Source organism: Diaphorina citri, unplaced genomic scaffold (assembly GCF_000475195.1).
Source record: "Diaphorina citri unplaced genomic scaffold, Diaci psyllid genome assembly version 1.1 scaffold1194, whole genome shotgun sequence".
NCBI lineage: Eukaryota > Metazoa > Arthropoda > Insecta > Hemiptera > Psyllidae > Diaphorina > Diaphorina citri.
Genome location: NW_007378623.1, coordinates 37,701 through 58,668, shown reverse-complemented (window position 1 = coordinate 58,668; position 20,968 = coordinate 37,701). Strand labels below are relative to the sequence as shown.

Below are 20,968 nucleotides of genomic sequence, written 5' to 3'. Positions count from 1 at the left end.
TGACAATCGAATCATGCCCTTAGACCCTCGAGAGTATTTCAATTTTTAGAAGTATTTTATCTTACAATTTGGTATTTTAATCACTGGTATGCCAAAAAGTGGACCAAAAAATGTAAAATTTGATTCATCTCCTGCTGACAGCACTGGCCGGAGCAGCCATGATCAGCAAAGAAACAGGTGTCACTGTTCTCCTCATTTGCATCTGCATTGAGCTCCTGCACAACAAGGTAAGAGGCCCAGGTTGATTCACGTGAAAAAAAGATATTTTTGGATTCACTGAAGCTTACTGGACACACATACATAATTATGAGGAAATGTGTGTTGGAAGAAACCTTGAAATTCGAACCATGCCCTTAGACCCTCAGGAGTATTTCAATTTTTAGAAGTATTTTATCTTACCATTTGGTATTTTGATCACTGGTATGCCCAAAATACCATTTGGTATTTTGGGCATCAAAGTGCCTGTGAAAAATAAAATGTTTCAAGGTCTATTCTACCTATGGTTTCATGTTGATAACTTCATAGGCCTTTTGCACAAGAAGTATTTTATCTTACCATTTGGTATTTTGATCACCATTTGGTATTTTGGGCATCAAAGTGCCTGTGAAAAATAAAATGTTTCTATGGTTTCATGTTGATAACTTCATATGCCTTTGGCACATACGACAATCCTCGAGAAACTACAAAAAAAGGACCAAAAATGTAAAATTAAAAATACCTAATTGTTTTAGATGTCTTTCTGTGGTATTCAAAACACATTTTGCACAAGCGACAATCCTCGAAAAACTACAAAAAGTGGACCAAAAAATGTAAAATTAAGAATACCTAATTGTTTTAGATGTCTTTTTGTGGTATTCAAAACACACTGTCAGTTAGAAGTTACCTAGGTTGTTCTAAAGTTCTAGTGACCACACGTTATCGTGGTAAGTGTACGACTATTTTGTGTAAAATACGACATTTTCAACAGTTTGGTACGACAATTGCAAGTCTCGAGCGTAACAACACTGACACACTGTCAGTTAGAAGTTACATAGGTTGTTCTAAAGTTCTAGTGACCACACGTCATCGTCACTAGGCTTAGCTAAGAAACTTCAACATCACATGCTGTCAATAACAAGTGTTTCTTCTTAAATGAAAAGATCTGAACTGTTTATAAATTTGAAAAGTCTACCCGCAAATACCCACTAGAAACTTTTATGTGTTTTCTAGAGAAGCTGAACAATAGCTGTTTTTATGTTACCCCAGGGATCACGAAGTAGGTAATAATAATGGAAAGGTGTAAATAAAAATTAAAAAAAAAAGAAACTATAAAAATGTGGGGGTATTAAGGTATATTATATGGTTCCTCTTCTTCTCCTGCTTTTCTTTTGGCAAAATGCCCTTAACACAAAATTGGAAAAGTTTACACTCTGACACATGTAATATAAAAAGTGTACAAAACAGCTGAACAATAGCTGTTTTTATGTTACCCCAGGGATCACGAAGTAGGTAATAATAATGGAAAGGTGTAAATAAAAATTCATGATAAATGAGCTACCGTTTTATTCTCTTCCATACCTTCTTCATGAAAAATGAAAATTATTCCCGCGCCCGTTAAGAACCCCTTTTCAGTTTAATGTTTTATAACTGAAAAAGATTTTATTTTTATGAGCATTAGCGCGAGTAATGTTCTGGAATCTACGTTCTGCGGAAGGCAATGAAACAGCTGCTGACATAGTGTTTATTGCCTGTGTCACAACACGTTGCCATTCTATCTTGTCTCTCCTGCCTTGTTTAGAACATCCAGAAGTGGCAGCTGAACAATAGCTGTTTTTATGTTACCCCAGGGATCACGAAGTAGGTAATAATAATGGAAAGGTGTAAATAAAAATTAAAAAAAAAAGAAACTATAAAAATGTGGGGGTATTAAGGTATATTATATGGTTCCTCTTCTTCTCCTGCTTTTCTTTTGGCAAAATGCCCTTAACACAAAATTGGAAAAGTTTACACTCTGACACATGTAATATAAAAAGTGTACAAAACAAGCGATTTACATAAAAATGCCATGAAGCCAATGTAGTTTCTTCTCCCCACAGTGTACCTCCAGTTGTCCGTGGAGGTTTGGGAGGTACTTACATTCAGAACAATGTGAAATACAGGACGAGAGGGGAAGGTTACCGTTACTTAGTGCTTACCGCTATTTTCTTACTGCTTTTGTTGCTCTATAAAATAGATAGCTGCTCTCTGTTTACATGCATATTTTATGTACGTACATAAATAGGGAACATTTAATATTTACTGATACTCCTTCTTATTGGGAAATGTTTTGATCATTCTGAGGAATTCGATTAAAGCTAAACGGTTTTGTTCAGAAATCAGGGATCAGGATTTTCATTTGCTCTTTGGCATAAAACATGTTTACTTATTGTGGAAGTTTGGGTACTTCTTCATCACCCCTTTTCAGTTTAATGTTTTATAACTGAAAAAGATTTTATTTTTATGAGCATTAGCGCGAGTAATGTTCTGGAATCTACGTTCTGCAGAAGGCAATGAAACAGCTGCTGACATAGTGTTTATTGCCTGTGTCACAACACGTTGCCATTCTATCTTGTCTCCTGCCTTGATTAGAACATCCAGAAGTGGTCCCACTCTATACAAGTATTTTATTAGGTCTGTACTCATCTCAAGAACTCTTCATCCAATGTAAAGTCCGACTACTTTCTGAGCCCAAGAAAACCCATTATCACAGAGAAGGTAGGTAAATAAAATTGTGACCAGCAATGGGATGAGAATGGGTTAAAGAGGGAAGACCGGAAACTAATGGGTAAGATTTAGAACATGACGCTCACAGAGGAAAAAAAGGACTTTAGAATAGCAGGTCTTTGGGAGTAGGATAGTAATGTTAGATTAGTTGCAAAGATGAATACCTAGATAGGTGTTTTTTCTGGTCCCACTCTATACAAGTATTTTATTAGGTCTGTACTCATCTCAAGAACTCTTCATCCAATGGAAAGTCCGACTACTTTCTGAGCCTAAGAAAACATATTATCACAGAGAAGGTAGGTAAATAAAATTGTGACCAGCAATCGGATGAGAATGGGTTAAAGAGGGAAGACCGGAAACTAATGGGTAAGATTTAGAACATGAAGCTCACAGAGGAAAAAAAAGGACTTTAGAATAGCAGGCCTTCGGGAGTACGGAGTAGGACAGTAAGGTTAGATTAGTTGCAAAGATAAATACCTAGATAGGTGTTTTTTTCTTCATCCAATGGAAAGTCCGACTACTTTCTGAGCCCAAGAAAACCCATTATCACAGAGAAGGTAGGTAAATAAAATTGTGACCAGCAATCGGATGAGAATGGGTTAAACAGGGAAGACCGGAAACTAATGGGTAAGATTTAGAACATGACGCTCACAGAGGAAAAAAAAGGACTTTAGAATAGCAGGCCTTTGGGAGTAGGATAGTAAGGTTAGATTATTTGCAAAGATGAATACCTAGATAGGTGTTTTTTCCCCTCTCAAAATGTCCTGTAACCAAGGCTGGAGAATCTGGAGATGAACATCGAACTTTTATCCTGATATTAATTTGCGATGACTCTGTCAGGAAAAAAATCCAATAAAAGCTCTGCAAGAGCACTTTTAATTTCGTTGACGTCATATTGAATTTTATCAGCTTTATTTTTTTACTTTTAAAATTTATAAAAAGCCTGTCCTGCCAGTCTTGATTTGGAGAATCCCATTTCATTATCCAGTCATTCAAAGTTAAATTCCATTTTGCAGATTGAGTACGTGAATTACCTGCCAGTTTTGATTTGGAGAATCCCATTTCATTATCCAGTCATTCAAAGTTAAATTCCATTTTGCAGATTGAGTACGATGTGAATTGACAACATTGAAAGCATTAGTAGATATATTAACTTTGAATAATGTATTTAGGTATTATTAGCTTTTTCAAAGTCTTGGAAGGTAGGTTTAAGATACAAGTGACCCATATAATAGAGCTCCAGTGTGATACAATAATACATAGAAACATAAATATTATATCAATTTTTTTTGACGATATTCTTGTGCCTTCTTAATAATGGTTCACACACCAAACCATCTACGTTCTACTTTCTACAGCAAAAGTAGTTTCTTGTCTCGCCATCAATATCCTCAGGCAACCACAGCATTTCTTGTTGGAACAACGTCGAACGCTTCTGCAAGATCTCACACGTTTTCTCAAGGAAAGATCACACATAGTCGAACATGAAACCTGCTCTCGGCTCCTATGTGTTGAGAACACTGCTGTAAATTATGAAACACGTTCAATTTAATGAAAACTTTTTACGTGATTTGCCTCTCTCACGTCTCATCCTCCTTGGAACGTCACGTAGTTCTCTCTTGCTGTTGAACGTGAACACAAGTTCGTGAAAAATATTTCATGTTTGAAGCTCACACGCAAAAAAGGCAAAAGTTTCAAATTTTTGCAATCCGGGTGCGATTCGTGTGGAATTTGGCTATAGTGGACTTCAGTCGCAAAAGATCTAACCAGATTGCAGTGACATAGGGCGTTTATTATAGCCGATGCGTTGGCCCTACTTATACGTACCAACATGTACCAATGGTGGGCTTACAATCATATTTATGTTACTATGTGCCAAATTCACTTAGTCAAAGTTGTCCAGGGGTTCTTTCAATAACTAATTTTTTATTCACATCCATTCTCAATCCTTTGTTTTCCCACTTACTATACACATCTTGTATTTGACTATTATCAAAGCATCTTTCATTACTTTCATAAACCATGATTTTACCCCATTTCGTCACCCTGGTAAAACTACGTACGACGTACGATTACATGTCGACAAGGTTCCTATTTGGTTCCGTACTACTCTGTCTTACCTTTCTTTCCTTTCTCCATACCACCTTCTCATTTTTCATTTCCAATTTCCTCATTACACATTTCACTTTTGTACTTCAGCTTCTTCCTTCTTCGCCTTCATCTTTTTCTCCTGTTCTTGTCTTATTATTTTTCCAGGAACTTCTTATTTTTCCTAAATTTGTTTTCTGTTTCCAGAAATTCTCAGTTCTTGGTATGGTCTCTCTTCAACTCGAGTTACCAGAAAACAAAGTGCTCTGGAGTTAGAGGTTGAACAAGTTAAACATATGAACCACAAAGAACGTATTTTATGTTCACGGTTGAGAATTTGTTGGTGTCCTATATCCTACTTAGTATGAAGCTGTGAAAATGACTTCAGTGTTCAGTCTCTTTTCGCAATTAGTAGATCGAACTGTTTACCGAGTTAAAATTTATTTGTAGATACTAGCAAAGACTCAAAGGGTTAAATGACTAATGGCTATAACAAGGACATCTCTCCGATATAAGAGAAGAATGATAGAAAAAGGTCTGCATTTTGAAAATAAATTGAGCTACTTCCCCCTCTGAAAACACCTCACACCGAGCGAAAATCCTCAGAACCCTGCTCTATAAAACTGACACAAACGAAATAATAATATCATTTTGAGTGCAGTAAAAAAAGGAAAAGACTGTGAACGCCTGTCGGAATAAAATTGAGCAGGCAAGGAGGAGGAAATCTGTTGCTATTCCATCGGCTTATAATGAGCTACTGTTCTGCAAGCTGTCGGGGAAAAAGGAATGGATCGTAAAAAACAATAACGTCAAATAAAGCAATCGGAAATCCTCCGTAACAAGCTATGGTTGTTCTGTACATCTGTGTAAGAGAAGAAAATGCTGAAAACACGGCTCTTGTTGGGTTTATTAAAGGTGAAGGTGATGTAAAGCGATGCTCCTATTAGACATTGGACTCTGAAATAGCTTTACCTGACGACTAAAGGCAATAAATGAACGCTATAACATTGTTGGAACAAACCTCAATAACACGAGATGTTAGTATAATAGAAACAATTATTTGGAATGTGATAGGTTTCTAAAACATTTCTTGGAGAAGGTAGAGGTTGGTTTCAAATGTGCCAGAGGTTTCCTTTTCGAAAGTCCAAACCACAGACAGAAACACAAGAAGGTAGATAAAATAGAAAAAAGGCTAGGTATTGAAAACGTGGAAATAATCATAAAGGGACCGGAATATCAAGAAAGAAAAGAGAAAAAAATGGGACTTTAACACAAGGCCTTTCAGATTTCAAAACGAAGCGTGGGAGGAAGAATTAAAAGTCTAATATTAGAACAGAAGTGTCAAAAGCGAAAGTTGAAATAAGAGTAGGGCCTTGTGAAAGAGATTTGCAAGCAAAGGACGGTGAAGCAAAAGAGTTGGGAAGAATAGAAGGGGTTGAGGAAGCACAGAATGAAGAAACGAATGGAAAGAGGATATCACAAAGAGGATGTGGAAGTATAAGAAGGTAAAACAAGAACAAAATAGAAAGTAAAAAATCTGAAAGAGACGTAGTGAGGAAGAAGAGTTAGGGAAGGTATAGAGACAAAAGAGAAAGATGATGTTGAGGAAGTTTTACTTTTTCTCATGTTTTGTTTGTCTTGAGTTTCCAACGAAAATAAACACCCAGCTTATATTTGCCGTTTGCCTCCTCTATTGGTATTGTTACACCTGGTACCAAAACAAGCCAAAGATCTGATTTTAGTTAAAAATAATAATAATAATTTTAAAAATAAACAAAGAGGTTTGTGCTTGCAAAGGTTCCTAACAAATCCTTCAATTAAGATCCCTCAATCTTTTGAAAGTCGCGATTTTAGTTATAGCATCATTTTAAAATTTTAAAAATAAACAAAGAGGTTTGTGCTTGCATAGGTTCCTAACAAATCCTTCAATTAAGATCTCTCAATCTTTTGAAAGTCGCGATATAAAGCTGGTACTCCCCACATCGCATGACCAGATTTTGCTCAATTCCTACCACATATTGCTCAATGTCCTGTATTTTCCACAGATGCAGTCTGAGCTGCCTGTTTCACATCATCAACACGTCCGAGTGGACACAGCTGTCGGGTTTCAAGATTCATCTCAAAGTGCTCTGGAGTTAGAGGTTGAACAAGTTAAACATATGAACCACAAAGAACGTATTTTATGTTCACGGTTGAGAATTTGTTGGTGCCCTATATCCTACTTAGTATGAAGCTGTGAAAATGACTTCAGTGTTCAGTCTCTTTTCGCAATTAGTAGATCGAAGAGACGTAGTGAGGAAGAAGAGTTAGGGAAGGTATAGAGACAAAAGAGAAAGATGATGTTGAGGAAGTTTTACTTTTTCTCATGTTTTGTTTGTCTTGAGTTTCCAACGAAAATAAACATACCTACCAGAAAACAAAGTGCTCTGGAGTTAGAGGTTGAACAAGTTAAACATATGAACCACAAAGAACGTATATTTTATGTTCACGGTTGAGAATTTGTTGGTGCCCTCTATCCTACTTAGTATGAAGCTGTGAAAATGACTTCAGTGTTCAGTCTCTTTTCGCAATTAGTACCTAGATCAAAAGTGCTCTGGAGTTAGAGGTTGAACAAGTTAAACATATGAACCACAAAGAACGTATTTTATGTTCACGGTTGAGAATTTGTTGGTGTCCTATATCCTACTTAGTATGAAGCTGTGAAAATGACTTCAGTGTTCAGTCTCTTTTCGCAATTAGTAGATCAAACTGTTTACCGAGTTAAAATTTATCTTGGTGTCCTATATCCTACTTAGTATGAAGCTGTGAAAATGACTTCAGTGTTCAGTCTCTTTTCGCAATTAGTAGATCAAACTGTTTATCGAGTTAAAATTTATTTGTAGAGACTAGCAAAGACTCAAAGGGTTAAATGACTAATGGCTATAACAAGGACATCTCTCCGATATAAGAGAAGAATGATAGAAAAAGGTCTGCATTTTGAAAATAAATTGAGATGACTAATGGCTATAACAAGGACATCTCTCCGATATAAGAGAAGAATGATAGAAAAAGGTCTGCATTTTGAAAATAAATTGAGCTACCTACTTCCCCCTCTGAAAACACCTCACACCGAGCGAAAATCCTCAGAACCCTGCTCTATAAAACTGACACAAACGAAATAATAATATCATTTTGAGTGCAGTAAAAAAAGGAAAAGACTGTGAACGCCTGTCGGAATAAAATTGAGCAGGCAAGGAGGAGGAAATCTGTTGCTATTCCATCGGCTTATAATGAGCTACTGTTCTGCAAGCTGTCGGGGAAAAAGGAATGGATCGTAAAAAACAATAACGTCAAATAAAGCAATCGGAAATCCTCCGTAACAAGCTATGGTTGTTCTGTACATCTGTGTAAGAGAAGAAAATGCTGAAAACACGGCTCTTGTTGGGTTTATTAAAGGTGAAGGTGATGTAAAGCGATGCTCCTATTAGACAATGGACTCTGAAATAGCTTTTCCTGATGACTAAAGGCAATAAAGGAACGCTATATCATTGTTGGAACGAACCTCAACAACACGAGATGTTAGTATAATTGAAACAATTATTTTCGTGACAAATTAGGTACCTTTTAAAGCAAGGTATGCACGTAACTACTTACTGAAGCCACCTCCCAGAAGGAAAGTCAAAATAATGAGTCTCGATAATCCTGAATCTTGACATAGAATCAAATGAATTGAGACCCACCATAAAATTTTATTGTTTTGTATTCTAGAAATCCTTTATTAGAAATGAAAATGGCACTGGCGGAAAAAATGTTAGTTTTTTGTTGCACATCGTTTACTCTTTTTATTACTTTGAGAGAATGAAACCCTACTACTTCTTTTACAAACTATATAGTTCATCCAGATCAATGTGACAGCAATGAGTCATCAACCCAAAATGAAGGAACCAATCAGATTGCAGGAAATCCTTACATTGTTGCAATAATTCAGGTAAAGGTCTATTTTTGATAATCTTATAAAATGCAGAGGTAGCTCTAAGTTCAAAGGTTGGATTCCAGAACAGATATGGTGGATATCGCCTTTCCTGACTTTGTTTCACTGTCGGAGGAAGCACTGCGCAATATAGCTTCCCGTTTTAGAGATTCTCTACCATTGTACATGTGACATGTTTGGCAACAATGCCTATTTTTTTGCTGTCACATTGATCTGGACACACTATAGAGACCTAACGTATTATTATGGGTAACCAAATGAATTGAGACCCACCATAAAATTTTATTGTTTTGTATTCTAGAAATCCTTTATTAGAAATGAAAATGGCACTGGCGGAAAAAAATGTTAGTTTTTTGTTGCACATCGTTTACTCTTTTTATTACTTTGAGAGATATGAAACCCTACTACTTCTTTTACAAACTAGAGACCTAACGTATTGTTATGGGTAATGACGAGTTGGTAGAGAGGGTGGTAGAATGATAACCCATAAACGATTTGGGTTTAAAAAGAACAAATATCGAGATGAAATTAAATGTGATATCTTCTGACTATTTTGTAAGAAACACAGGAGTGCCTACTAACTATGTAGTCTCGAAGAGTATTCGGAAAAGCCCTGCAGTTCCTGATAGAAGAGGAAGCACAGTGGTTAATGTGTGTGAATGTGTCAGACACAAATATTAGTTCTGGCTGATGGCCCCTCACAATGCTCGAGGAAGGCAATGATTGGATTTTTCCCATGTTTTTCTACTCCAGTTATTATTTCGTCGGTACTTAGATAAGTTCATATCTACAGCACTGGGGAAATTGCACTAATAATTCCTTTTGCCTTACTTGACTGGATCCTCCATTGCAAATTGCAACCTATTTTATCAAATTTTGTGTTCCTGTCATTTTCATCAATGATAGAAATATCTCTTTATCTATCTAATCCTTACCAGCTAAAAAAATTGCAACCTATTTTATCAAGTTTTGCGTTCCTGTCATTTTCATCAATGATAAAAAGATCTCTGTATCTAATCCTTACCAGCTAAAGATGGAATTCAGGAGTGTTAACGTGAGCTCACGTGACGTGAAGGTAGAGTGTTTCTACCTTTAGTTGCTACTGGTATTCTGTTCTTTATCAATGCTACAGCTGTTCTATTCAACCTCCATAATTCCTACTTCTTCAATACTAGCTTTTCTGTTGTATTTTTTCCCATAATGATAAATGCTTTATTATTTTTTATTGGCTACAGCTGTTCTATTCAACCTCCATAATTCCTACTTCTTCAATACTAGCTTTTCTGTTGTATTTTTCCCATAATGATAAATGCTTTATTATTTATTAACAAAGCTTATATTATTTCTGCTACAGCTGTTCTATTCAACCTCCATAATTCCTACTTCTTCAATACTAGCTTTTCTGTTGTATTTTTCCCATAATGATAAATGCTTTGTTATTTATTAACAAAGCTTATATTATTTCTAATAGACTTTTTTGATGAACATCAGGAGATATGTATCTTTTGGGTGGAAGAGAGATGAGAAATGGAATGCAAATTTAGACAGATTCTTCAACGTGGTAAAATACCTAACCTAGTTAATTTGATTTCATTTATATTATTTTTAATTAGCATTTCAAAATAATTAATTTACTTAATTATATAGGTGCTCTTCTATACCCACACAGGGGGAAATTTTGAAATATGCCTATCTAAATTTTTACAGGATATTTTTTTTACCTTCTGAAGGGAAAGTTTAATCACATTTGTCAGAAGCCTTGTTTCTCGGCTGCATATTTATATTTAAACCTATATCCTCTTCATCTTTTCCTTGTCTTCCACAGGAACACTTTTCATTTAAAACTTTCTCGTGATGGGTTGTCATTCTGGAACAACATCGTCTAACATGTTTGCAAATTTAATTATAAACGTGTGTTCCTGGTGCATTCTCAACAGCATGCACTTGACTTGAACACTCTCGTGTATCTTGGGTGCTTACGAAATAATTAAAACGTTGAGAATAAATTCATTAGGACTGAGCACTTGAGTCAAGAGTCTGAATTGTTCCGTACCCTTGTACTTGTACCTTTCGCCCTCCATGTCTCATAACATTGCTTAGCGCAACAATTATTCGCTTCAAATAATTTCACATTGAATACCTTGAGATTGAAGTATTTGGCGTTAATTAAAATGCTCTGGGCTCAACACTTTAGTAAAGGTAATAAGAATCTTACGGAAGCTTTTGGATAGTTATAAGTGTTATAACATTCCAACACCTGAAAGAGGGGCGACCTGTATCCATTTTTAACGAACAAAGGTAAGAATTGAAACTGGAATAGGAGTTAATTTTAAATCTCTTTTTTTCTTTCTGTTATATTGAAGTGTTTGGCGTTAATTAAAATGCTCTGGGCTCAACACTTTAGTAGAGGTAATAAGAATCTTACGGAAGCTTTTGGATAGTTATAAGTGTTATAACATCCCAACACCTGAAAGAGGGGCGACCTGTATCCATTTTAAACGAACAAAGCTAAGAATTGAAACTGGAATAGTAGTTAATTTTAAATCTCTTTTTTTCTTTCTGTTACATTGAAGTGTTTGGCGTTAATTAAAATGCTCTGGGCTCAACACTTTAGTAGAGGTAATAAGAATCTTACGGAAGCTTTTGGATAGTTAATATTAGTTATACCTAAGTGTTATAACATTCCAACACCTGAAAGAGGGGCGACCTGTATCCATTTTAAACGAACAAAGGTAAGAATTGAAACTGGAATAAGAGTTAATTTTAAATCTCTTTTTTTCTTTCTGTTACAGAAATCCATGTTGAACCTGCTTAGCTTTTCCACTTCGCTGTTACTACTGGTTCTCATTCGATGTTACATCATGGGACATGAAATGCCTACCTTTGCAAAAGCTGACAATCCTGCATTTCCACTTCGCTGTTACTACTGGTTCTCATTCGATGTTACATCATGGGACATGAAATGCCTACCTTTGCAAAAGCTGACAATCCTGCTGCGAAGAATGAAAACTTTTTCGTACGCACCATGACATTTCTGTATCTGCCAATATTCAATTTCTATCTAATGATCTTCCCCAAATCGTTAAGCTACGACTGGTCCATGGACGCTGTGCCATTAATCCAAACAATAACAGACTATCGAAACATATTCAGCATACTGTTCTATTTTTCAATATTTCAAATTCTTCAAACCAATTTGTTTAGCAGAAAAAAGTTTTCCAATTTAAACTACAAGCGAACCAAAATTAAATACAAATATTTTTATAAAAATAAATGCAACTCTAATAATTTTAATAATCTAATTAACAAATCCAATATCTATTCCAAAGTTGATGTTTTTAATAAACGTGATAGACATAGTATAAAGAATTGCAATGTATTAGATTCTAATCCATTAAATAATGAAACTAGTGTAAAGCTAAATAGTTATAGACTGAGAAGTGATACTAAACTAGGTAGTAATAATAATGAAAGTGTTGTCACATCAAGTGTAAGTAATAAACTATGTACAAACAAAAGAACACTCTCTGAGAGGAGACACAGTGGTAAGGAACTATTTGATAAGGATTGTGATAAACTAGTCCTGTGCCTACTTCTCATGACAGTACCATTCATACCAGCAACCAATTTATTTTTCTACGTAGGATTTGTCGTCGCTGAAAGGATTTTGTACATACCAAGCATTGGCTTTTGCTACCTCATCTCCTATGGAATGTTCCTGCTGGAATCCAGATTGTTCTATCAAAATGTAAAGCTGTCCAAGTCAATTATGACCTTCTTGATCATCATCTACTCGTTCAGGACTCTGCAGAGGAATAACGATTGGAATAGTGACGAGACCCTGTATCGATCTGGAATTGCTGTAAATCCTCCAAAATGTAAGTATCCAAATATTCCAAATACCTATTCCAATTTCTCATTTAATCTAAGTTATAGATCTATTCTAAGTTATAGATCTACTGTAGGTAGTTAACCAAGAATAGGTGAAGGTGTACAACAAAAACTTTTACAAGTTCAAATTTAATTTCCTCTGTCCAATTTCCTTTCTCTTTTGGTTCCATGATCATCATCTACTCGTTCAGGACTCTGCAGAGGAATAACGATTGGAATAGTGACGAGACCCTGTATCGCTCTGGAATTGCTGTAAATCCTCCAAAATGTAAGTATCCAAATACCTATTCCAATTTCTCATTTAATCTAAGTTATAGATCTATTCTAAGTTATAGATCTACTGTAGGTAGTTAACCAAGAATGGGTGAAGGTGTACAACAAAAACTATTACAAGTTCAAATTTAATTTCCTCTCTCCAATTTCCTTTCTCTTGGCTCCAAGATTCTGTTATCCTTCCTTCCTCTTTATCTGAAATGTCAGCTATATACCTGTTCTCCAAATTGTTTTCCTTCTGAACCGTCCCTAGCTGCATTTGGTGCTCAGAATAGTCTTCCTCGAAAAGGTATACGTAAAATATTATGGGGAACGTCAAATTTAATAAGATAGGAGGTACTTGAAACGCAAAAAGAGGAGAGCAACTTCTTTGAATTTTCGGTCAGGTGGGACGAGCAAAGTCGTAGCTTAATAATGTGACCTGCATTCTTCCTTTATAGATGCTTCCAATGTTCACATCTTGAGCTTTTCTTCAAAGTTCGTCGTGTCTGGGATGAAAGGAAAGTAAGGACATAGGGATAGCAGAGGAAAGCTGTAAGGATAACTATGGGTAGATGGTAAGGAGACTGGTTGAATGGAGCAGTTGCAAATGGGTAAAAATTATTATTAAATGATCGATTCCTATGTAAAAAGTTGTGAAAAATCCAAATCTGAGGTCAAAACTCCGAAAAAAAAACGTAAAAGGTTGAAAATTCAATTTTTATTTTCCGTCAGAGTCCTGAACTCTGACGTCAGACTTCAGGAGAGGCGCAGAAACGTATGCGCACAAACATGAATTGCGCAGAAATGCATGCGCACAAACAGATTAATGTGTTGCCTGCGAGGGAGCTTTGCTCGGGACATTTGATGTAACGTCATCGCCTACGGGAGCGTATGCCGTGACGTCAAAGTTCACGATTTACCGGTATTTTTTATATCGATTTATCTCGGGATCTAGAAGTCGTAGAAGAAAAAGAAAAATTCCATTGGTCCTCATTTTTCCTGCTCTATGACTTTGAAACATCACCCAAGTAAGCGCAACTGTTCTATTTTTGAAAGGGAGAGGGATGGGGATGTTCAAATCTGTACATATATGTATCTAATAGTTTCTAGTGATGCCCTTGATAGGTATCTTTTGTGAGGTGCACGCCCCAGTATTATTTGATAATTTCAAAGGTGAATAAATTAACTTCCTCAGGCTCCAGAATTTGAGACAAATTCGATTAACCCGCCGAAAATTGAAAATCTTAAATGAATTCTAAATTTTGTGGTCGTATAAGCACACGAAGGTACAGACGTAATATACCTACGAATACTCATATAATTAATTGTTTTCCCTTTAATGGGAAAATGTTCATGTGAGTTAACTATTCAGAAAAATCTGCGACATTTCAAACAAAACGAGCCAAGTTTTGCAAGTTTCCTCCCCTCCTTTTATTTCCTTATGCATATTTCATTTTTTACCTATTGCGTACACAGGGGTTTTATAAACTTGGCACAAAGGTTTGTAAACTAGACCATTTTGCCTGAAAAATATATGAGTGGTAAATCTACTCACACATACTACCATGCGTTTTAATATTTTGAAGGATGGTGGATGTGCCAAAACTATATTACCTTATCCCATTTTGTGTTATGTGAGCCATGATAGGAAATGAGATGGTTTTTCCCTAGTGGATGATGTGCCAAAAAAATCCTGATACCTTTGTATCTACTAGGAGTCTAGGCACAATGTTATCAACTTGCTTTGTTGCAAGAAAGTGGGTTTTTTCTCTGCCACCATCAGCTCTTAAAAGCTCAGAGCTCAGGTTGAAAAGCCCTGATATGAGCTTGCCGCACAGGAACTTTTTAACAATCACTTCATTTTTAACTCTCAAAAAAAGTTACCTCCATTGTTTTGAAAACTTTTTTTCGAAAAAATGGAGGGTAAAGAAATCTGTTCCCTGTACAGAGAGGGAAAAAAGATCAAATGTCAAAGGAATCTTATATTATAAGAACGAGATCCATTCACTCATTCACATTTCACACACTGATCGCTCTATCTCTAGAACCACAACACCTAGAAAGCTGAAATTTGGTAGGAATATTCCTTTTATGGTCTAGGTGTGCAATAAGAAAGGATTTTGCGAAAATCTAAACCGATCCTGAGATATGATCAATTTTTGATCGCTAAAATCACCATAAATACACAGAGTGCAGCTGCAGAGACTGCGGGAGAGAAAACTTTTCCTCACTCGCCTAATATTTGAGTTTCGTTTATGTTTTTAGTTTGACAACCACTGGTCTCAGCTCACCCTAATATTGTAATTTCCTACTACCTTTTGAGTTTGGATAATGCTACAAGATCTACGAGCTGCATGCCTGTTTGGACAAGGTGAATATCTGCTTCAGCTTTGAACTAGCGATATTCATCTTTGGAGCTCGAAGTCGTTACAGAGATCAGGGAAGTACACCCCTCCCATAATCTTTTTTTTATTCGCCCGTCCTTTATTCTTCCGACCACCCAATGTCTTCATACGTTCCTGTGCCTCCCGGTTACCTTTCAAAGTTGAAAGCATTTCAGTCTGCTCCTCTAATCTCTTAGTGAGCAATTACTGCCACAATCATGTAGACATGATTATTTATCTAATGAAGGTCATCGAGAAATTTCACAAGTCTGCGTTCTCTCTCCCTCTTAGACAACCTTAATGTGCAACACTTCGATGGCTGCTACAATGGTGGAGAGGATAAGGAGAAGAGACAAAGTTTATGATCCCTACATTTAGAACCTCATAATTTTTTTCTCTTCTCTCCACCAGCATCCTTATTAATATTTACAAAAGAAAGAATTTAATTAAAAGTGAAGATATAATACCAGGGAGGCCCTCAGGCCCAAAGTTAAGAACGAGGGTAATTTCCCTAAAGGCTTTCCTTAAGTATTATTTTTAACAAAGCTTTTCTTCCTTCTCCTCGTCCTACTTATCTCTATGGCTGAGTTTCCTTTGCATTTTCTCTTTTCTCTCTTCTCTTTCTTACGTTCTTGCTTCCCCAAATTCCGCGTTCACTTGAACAATGGCGGAATGGTGAGCTTCTTTATTATTTATCTCTCCTACCATTGCTTTGTTTCTATTGAAAGGGACTTCTGTCTGAAAACAGAAGATCTCTGTCTGCAGGAATTTGCTTCAAGGCTTTCGTGAATGAAATTCTTGGAATTCAGTAACAATAATTAAGAGAATTCAACAAGCACCATGGCTTATTTAGATTTGTTCAGAATACAACATTTTTCTCTCTTGTTTTTTGTTAATTAAATTATACTGATGTACATAGATGTAAACATTTACAATAGGTATCACACTGTGACACTGGCGTACAATTAATCACATTTGTCAGAAGCCTTGTTTCTCGGCTGCATATTTATATTTAAACCTATATCCTCTTCATCTTTTCCTTGTCTTCCACAGTAACACTTTTCATTTAAAACTTTCTCGTGATAGTTTGTCATTCTGGAACAACATCGTCTAACATGTTTGCAAATTTAATTATAAACGTGTGTTCCTGGTGCATTCTCAACAGCATGCACTTGACTTGAACACTCTCGTGTATCTTGGGTGCTTATGAAATAATTAAAACGTTGAGAATGTTCCGTACCCTTGTACTTGTACCTTTCGCCCTCCATGTCTCATAACATTGCTTAGCGCAACAATTATTCGCTTAGATAATCTTTGTTAAAGGCCAGCGTTTAACAAAGATGTACGTAGACATCACCTTAGATAGTGTCACTAGTGTCACTACCCTCTAAAGGCTAAACAGTATAAACGCTGCCTGAGTTCAGTCTTCCAAGTATGAGTTTAGATTCACACCAAAACCCATGGTTTTGAATACCAAAGGAATGAAAGTAAAACTTTGAAAATGAAAGTTTCGTTGATTAATAAAGATTTCTTAGAAGTATGAGTATAAGATTCACACCAAAACCCATGGTTTTGACTTTTGAATACCAAAGGAATGAAAGTAAAACTTTGCCAAAACGAAAGTTTCGTCGTTTAATAAAGATTTCTTAGAAGTATGAGTATAAGATTCACACCAAAACCCATGGTTTTGACTTTTGTATACCAAAGGAATGAAAGTAAAACTTTGCCAAAACGAAAGTTTCATCGTTTAATAAAGATTTCTTAGAGATAATCTTTGTTAAAGGCCAGCGTTTAACAAAGATGTACGTAGACATCACCTTAGATAGTGTCACTAGTGTCACTACCCTCTAAAGTCTAAACAGTATAAACGCTGCCTGAGTTCAGTCTTCCAAGTATCGAGTATAAGATTCACACCAAAACCCATGGTTTTGAATACCAAAGGAATGAAAGTAAAACTTTGAAAACGAAAGTTTCGTTGATTAATAAAGATTTCTTAGAATTCCAGTATTGATAGGCATGTAGAACCTTGTTGTTGTACTATGTACGTAGGTATAATGATAAACAGGATAACATATCATGTAGTTACATATAATGAGTGCATGCTGTTGAGAATGCACCAGGAACACACGTTTATAATTAAATTTGCAAACATGTTAGACGATGTTGTTCCAGAATGACAACCTATCACGAGAAAGTTTTAAATGAAAAGTGTTCCTGTGGAAGACAAGGAAAAGATGAAGAGGATATAGGTTTAAATTCAACGAAACTTTCGTTTTCAAAGTTTTACTTTCATTCCTTTGGTATTCAAAACCATGGGTTTTGGTGTGAATCTTATACTCATACTTGGAAGACTCAACTCAGGCAGCGTTTATACTGTTTAGACTTCCAGTATTGATAGGCATGTAGAACCTTGTTGTTGTACTATGTACGTATAATGATAAACAGGATAACATATCATGTAGTTACATATAACTAGATATTTAGAAGGAAGCATTTTGCAAGCACTTTGACCGATGAAGATAGTATACTATGTTTATTTTCACTGATACTTTTACATAGGAAACCATACTGGATGGTTCCGCAGAAAGGTTTCTTGCAAGGAGGGACCTTTTGTTCACATTCAAGGGCCAAATTTATGATTAAAATACTTCCTCTAATGCTCCACTGAACACTGAAGCATCAGTTCCAAACATCTGACTGGGCAAAGTTTGTTTCAGTCTGACTTGATGTTTATTTTCACTGATACTTTTACATAGGAAACCATACTGGATGGTTCCGCAGAAAGGTTTCTTGCAAGGAGGGACCTTTTGTTCAAATTCAAGGGCCAAATTTATGATTAGTATTTTTAATCCTCTAATGCTCCACTGAACACTGAAGCATCAGTTCCAAACATCTGACTGGGCAAAGTTTGTTTCAGTCTGACTTAGGAGCGAGAATATTGTTCATAAAATGGGGTGTAAGAACACTACACTATAAACGGTAGATCTATAACTTAGAATAGATCTATAACTTAGATTAAATGAGAAATTGGAATAGGTATTTGGAATATTTGGATACTTACATTTTGGAGGGCTTTAGAGGGTTTAGAGGGTAGTGACACTATCTAAGGTGATGTCTACGTACATCTTTGTTAAACGCTGGCCTTTAACAAAGATTATCTGAACACAAGACCTCATACATGTACGCCAGTGTCACAGTGTGATACCTATTGTAAATGTTTACATCTATGTACATCATGAGAAATTGGAATAGGTATTTGGAATATTTGGATACTTACATTTTGGAGGATTTACAGCAATTCCAGAGCGATACAGGGTCTCGTCACTATTCCAATCGTTATTCCTCTGCAGAGTCCTGAACGAGTAGATGATGATCAAGAAGGTCATAATTGACTTGGACAGCTTTACATTTTGATAGAACAATCTGGATTCCAGCAGGAACATTCCAATCGTTATTCCTCTGCAGAGTCCTGAACGAGTAGATGATGATCAAGAAGGTCATAATTGACTTGGACAGCTTTACATTTTGATAGTACAATCTGGATTCCAGCAGGAACATCAATATTGTTCATAAAATGGGGTGTAAGAACTACACTATAAACGGTAGGTATGTCAAAACTAAAATTGAGAAATCATAGATACTAGATACCTACCCATTGATATCAGGTAGGTACCATAAGCGATTCCACACTAAATACATCACTGTCTACGATTTCCCACAATGCAATGGTCCAAAGGCCACTTATTATTACTCCAAAGCCCTTTTTGGTTCCAAGTTTCTTTTATCGTTTCTTCCTCTTCGTCTGAAATGTCTACAGCAGCTATATACCTGTTCTCCAAATTGATTTCCTTGTGCACCGTCCCTAGCTGCATTTGGTGCTCAGAATAGTCTTCCTTGAAAAGGTATACGTAAAATATTATGGGGAGTGTCAAATTTAATAAGATGGAGGTACTTGAAACGCAAAAAGAGGTGAGCAACTTCTTTGAATTTTCGGTCAGGTGGGACGAGCAAAGTCGTAGCTTAATAATGTGACCTGCATTCTTCCTTTATAGATGCTTCCAATGTTCACATCTTGAGCTTTTCTTCAAAGTTCGTCGTGTCTGGGATGAAAGGAAAGTAAGGACATAGGGATAGCAGAGGAAAGCTGTAAGGATAACTATGGGTAGATGGTAAGGAGACTGGTTGAATGGAGCAGTTGCAAATGGGTAAAAATTATTATTAAATGATCGATTCCTATGTAAAAAGTTGTGAAAAATCCAAATCTGAGGTCAAAACTCCGAAAAAAAAACGTAAAAGGTTGAAAATTCAATTTTTATTTTCCGTCTAGATTTGGAAAAAAACCGGAACAAAGGTGTGTTCCGGCGGAACATTTGATTTTTGACAAAAATACGGATTGTTCCGGGAAATAACGTGAATTGACATCACCTCAAAGGAGATATTCCATCCCCAATTGGTACACCAATTCCCAATTTGGTTTAATGAGGTGCTGTTAAAAAGACCTTCTAACATAAAAAGACCTTCTAGGGAGGTTCTTTTTCATAATTTAGCTGCCCGTGGTGTCAGGAATGACACGACGTGATATCAAGATTATCAGGTAGGTATATCATCTGTAGGCAGTTAGGTATGTAGAATAATTCCAGTGTGTTTCAGTAAAATGAATTTTCCAAGTTTCAACATTTTGCAAACCCCGTGTTCGCCGTACACAATTTCGTATAGGTACCTAGATTGGCCATACTAGAAAAAAATAAAATTATGATAATATTCACAGTGACATCACCTCAAAGGAGATATTCCATCCCCCAAATGGTTTAATGAGGTGCTGTTAAAAAGACCTTCTAACATAAAAAGACCTTCGACGGAAGTTCTTTTTCATAATTTAGCTGCCCGTGGTGTCAAGAATGACACGACGTGATATCAAGATTATCCCTTCTAACATAAAAAGACCTTCTAGGGAGGTTCTTTTTCATAATTTAGCTGCCCGTGGTGTGAAGAATATCATCTGTAGGCAGTTATGTAGAATAATTCCAGTGTGTTTCAGTAAAATGAGTTTTCCAAGTTTCAACATTTTGCAAACCCCGTGTTCGCCATACACAATTTCGTTTTTATTTATCTGGGAGACATCGTTTTGCACTTTATTCTTGGAAACGGTTTTTCCCATTTTGTAACGTGAAAATATTATTTACGAAAAATATAGCATTTAGGATAATACTTGTGAAACATGGAGGGACGCTGGTCGGAGGGAATTTGGAATGTGATAGGTTTCTAAAACATTTCTTGGAGAAGGTAGAGGTTGGTTTCAAATGTGCCAGAGGTTTCCTTTTCGAAAGTCCACACCACAGACAGAAACAAAAGACGGTAGATAAAATAGAAAAAAGGCTAGGTTTAGAAAATGTTGAAATAATCATAAAGGGACCGGAATATCAAGAAAGAAAAGAGAAAAAAATGGGACTTTAACACTAGGCCTTTCAGATTTCAAAACGAAGCGTGAGAGGAAGAATTAAAAGTCTAATATTAGAACAGAAGGTGTCAAAGGCGAAAGTTGAAATAAGAGTAGGGCGTTGTGAAAGAGATTTGCAAGCAAAGGACGTTGAAGCAAAGAGTTGGGAAGAATAGAAGGGGTTGAGGAAGCACAGAATGA

At 36.1% G+C, this 20,968-nt stretch overlaps 1 protein-coding gene across 1 annotated transcript; it reads left to right on the top strand.

Annotated features, from left to right (window-relative positions):
- The first annotated feature begins 127 nt into the window (after positions 1–127).
- Positions 128–15,407, top strand: LOC103514639 (transmembrane and TPR repeat-containing protein 4). The gene is made up of 4 exons (XM_026827552.1): positions 128–227; positions 11,593–11,764; positions 12,406–12,662; positions 15,288–15,407. The coding sequence occupies exons 1-4, from the start codon at positions 159–161 to the stop codon at positions 15,405–15,407; spliced, it is 618 nt and encodes a 205-aa protein (XP_026683353.1). The 5' UTR covers positions 128–158.
- The last annotated feature ends 5,561 nt before the right edge of the window (positions 15,408–20,968 follow it).

Coding starts and splice junctions, on each gene's coding strand:
- LOC103514639 (XM_026827552.1), top strand. CDS start 159: ATGATCAGCAAAGAAACAGGTGTCACTGTTCTCCTCATTTGCATCTGC. Junction 228..11,592: donor TTGAGCTCCTGCACAACAAG/GTAAGAGGCCCA, acceptor TTTCTGTTACAG/AAATCCATGTTGAACCTGCT. Junction 11,765..12,405: donor TACATCATGGGACATGAAAT/GCCTACCTTTGC, acceptor TTCTCATGACAG/TACCATTCATACCAGCAACC.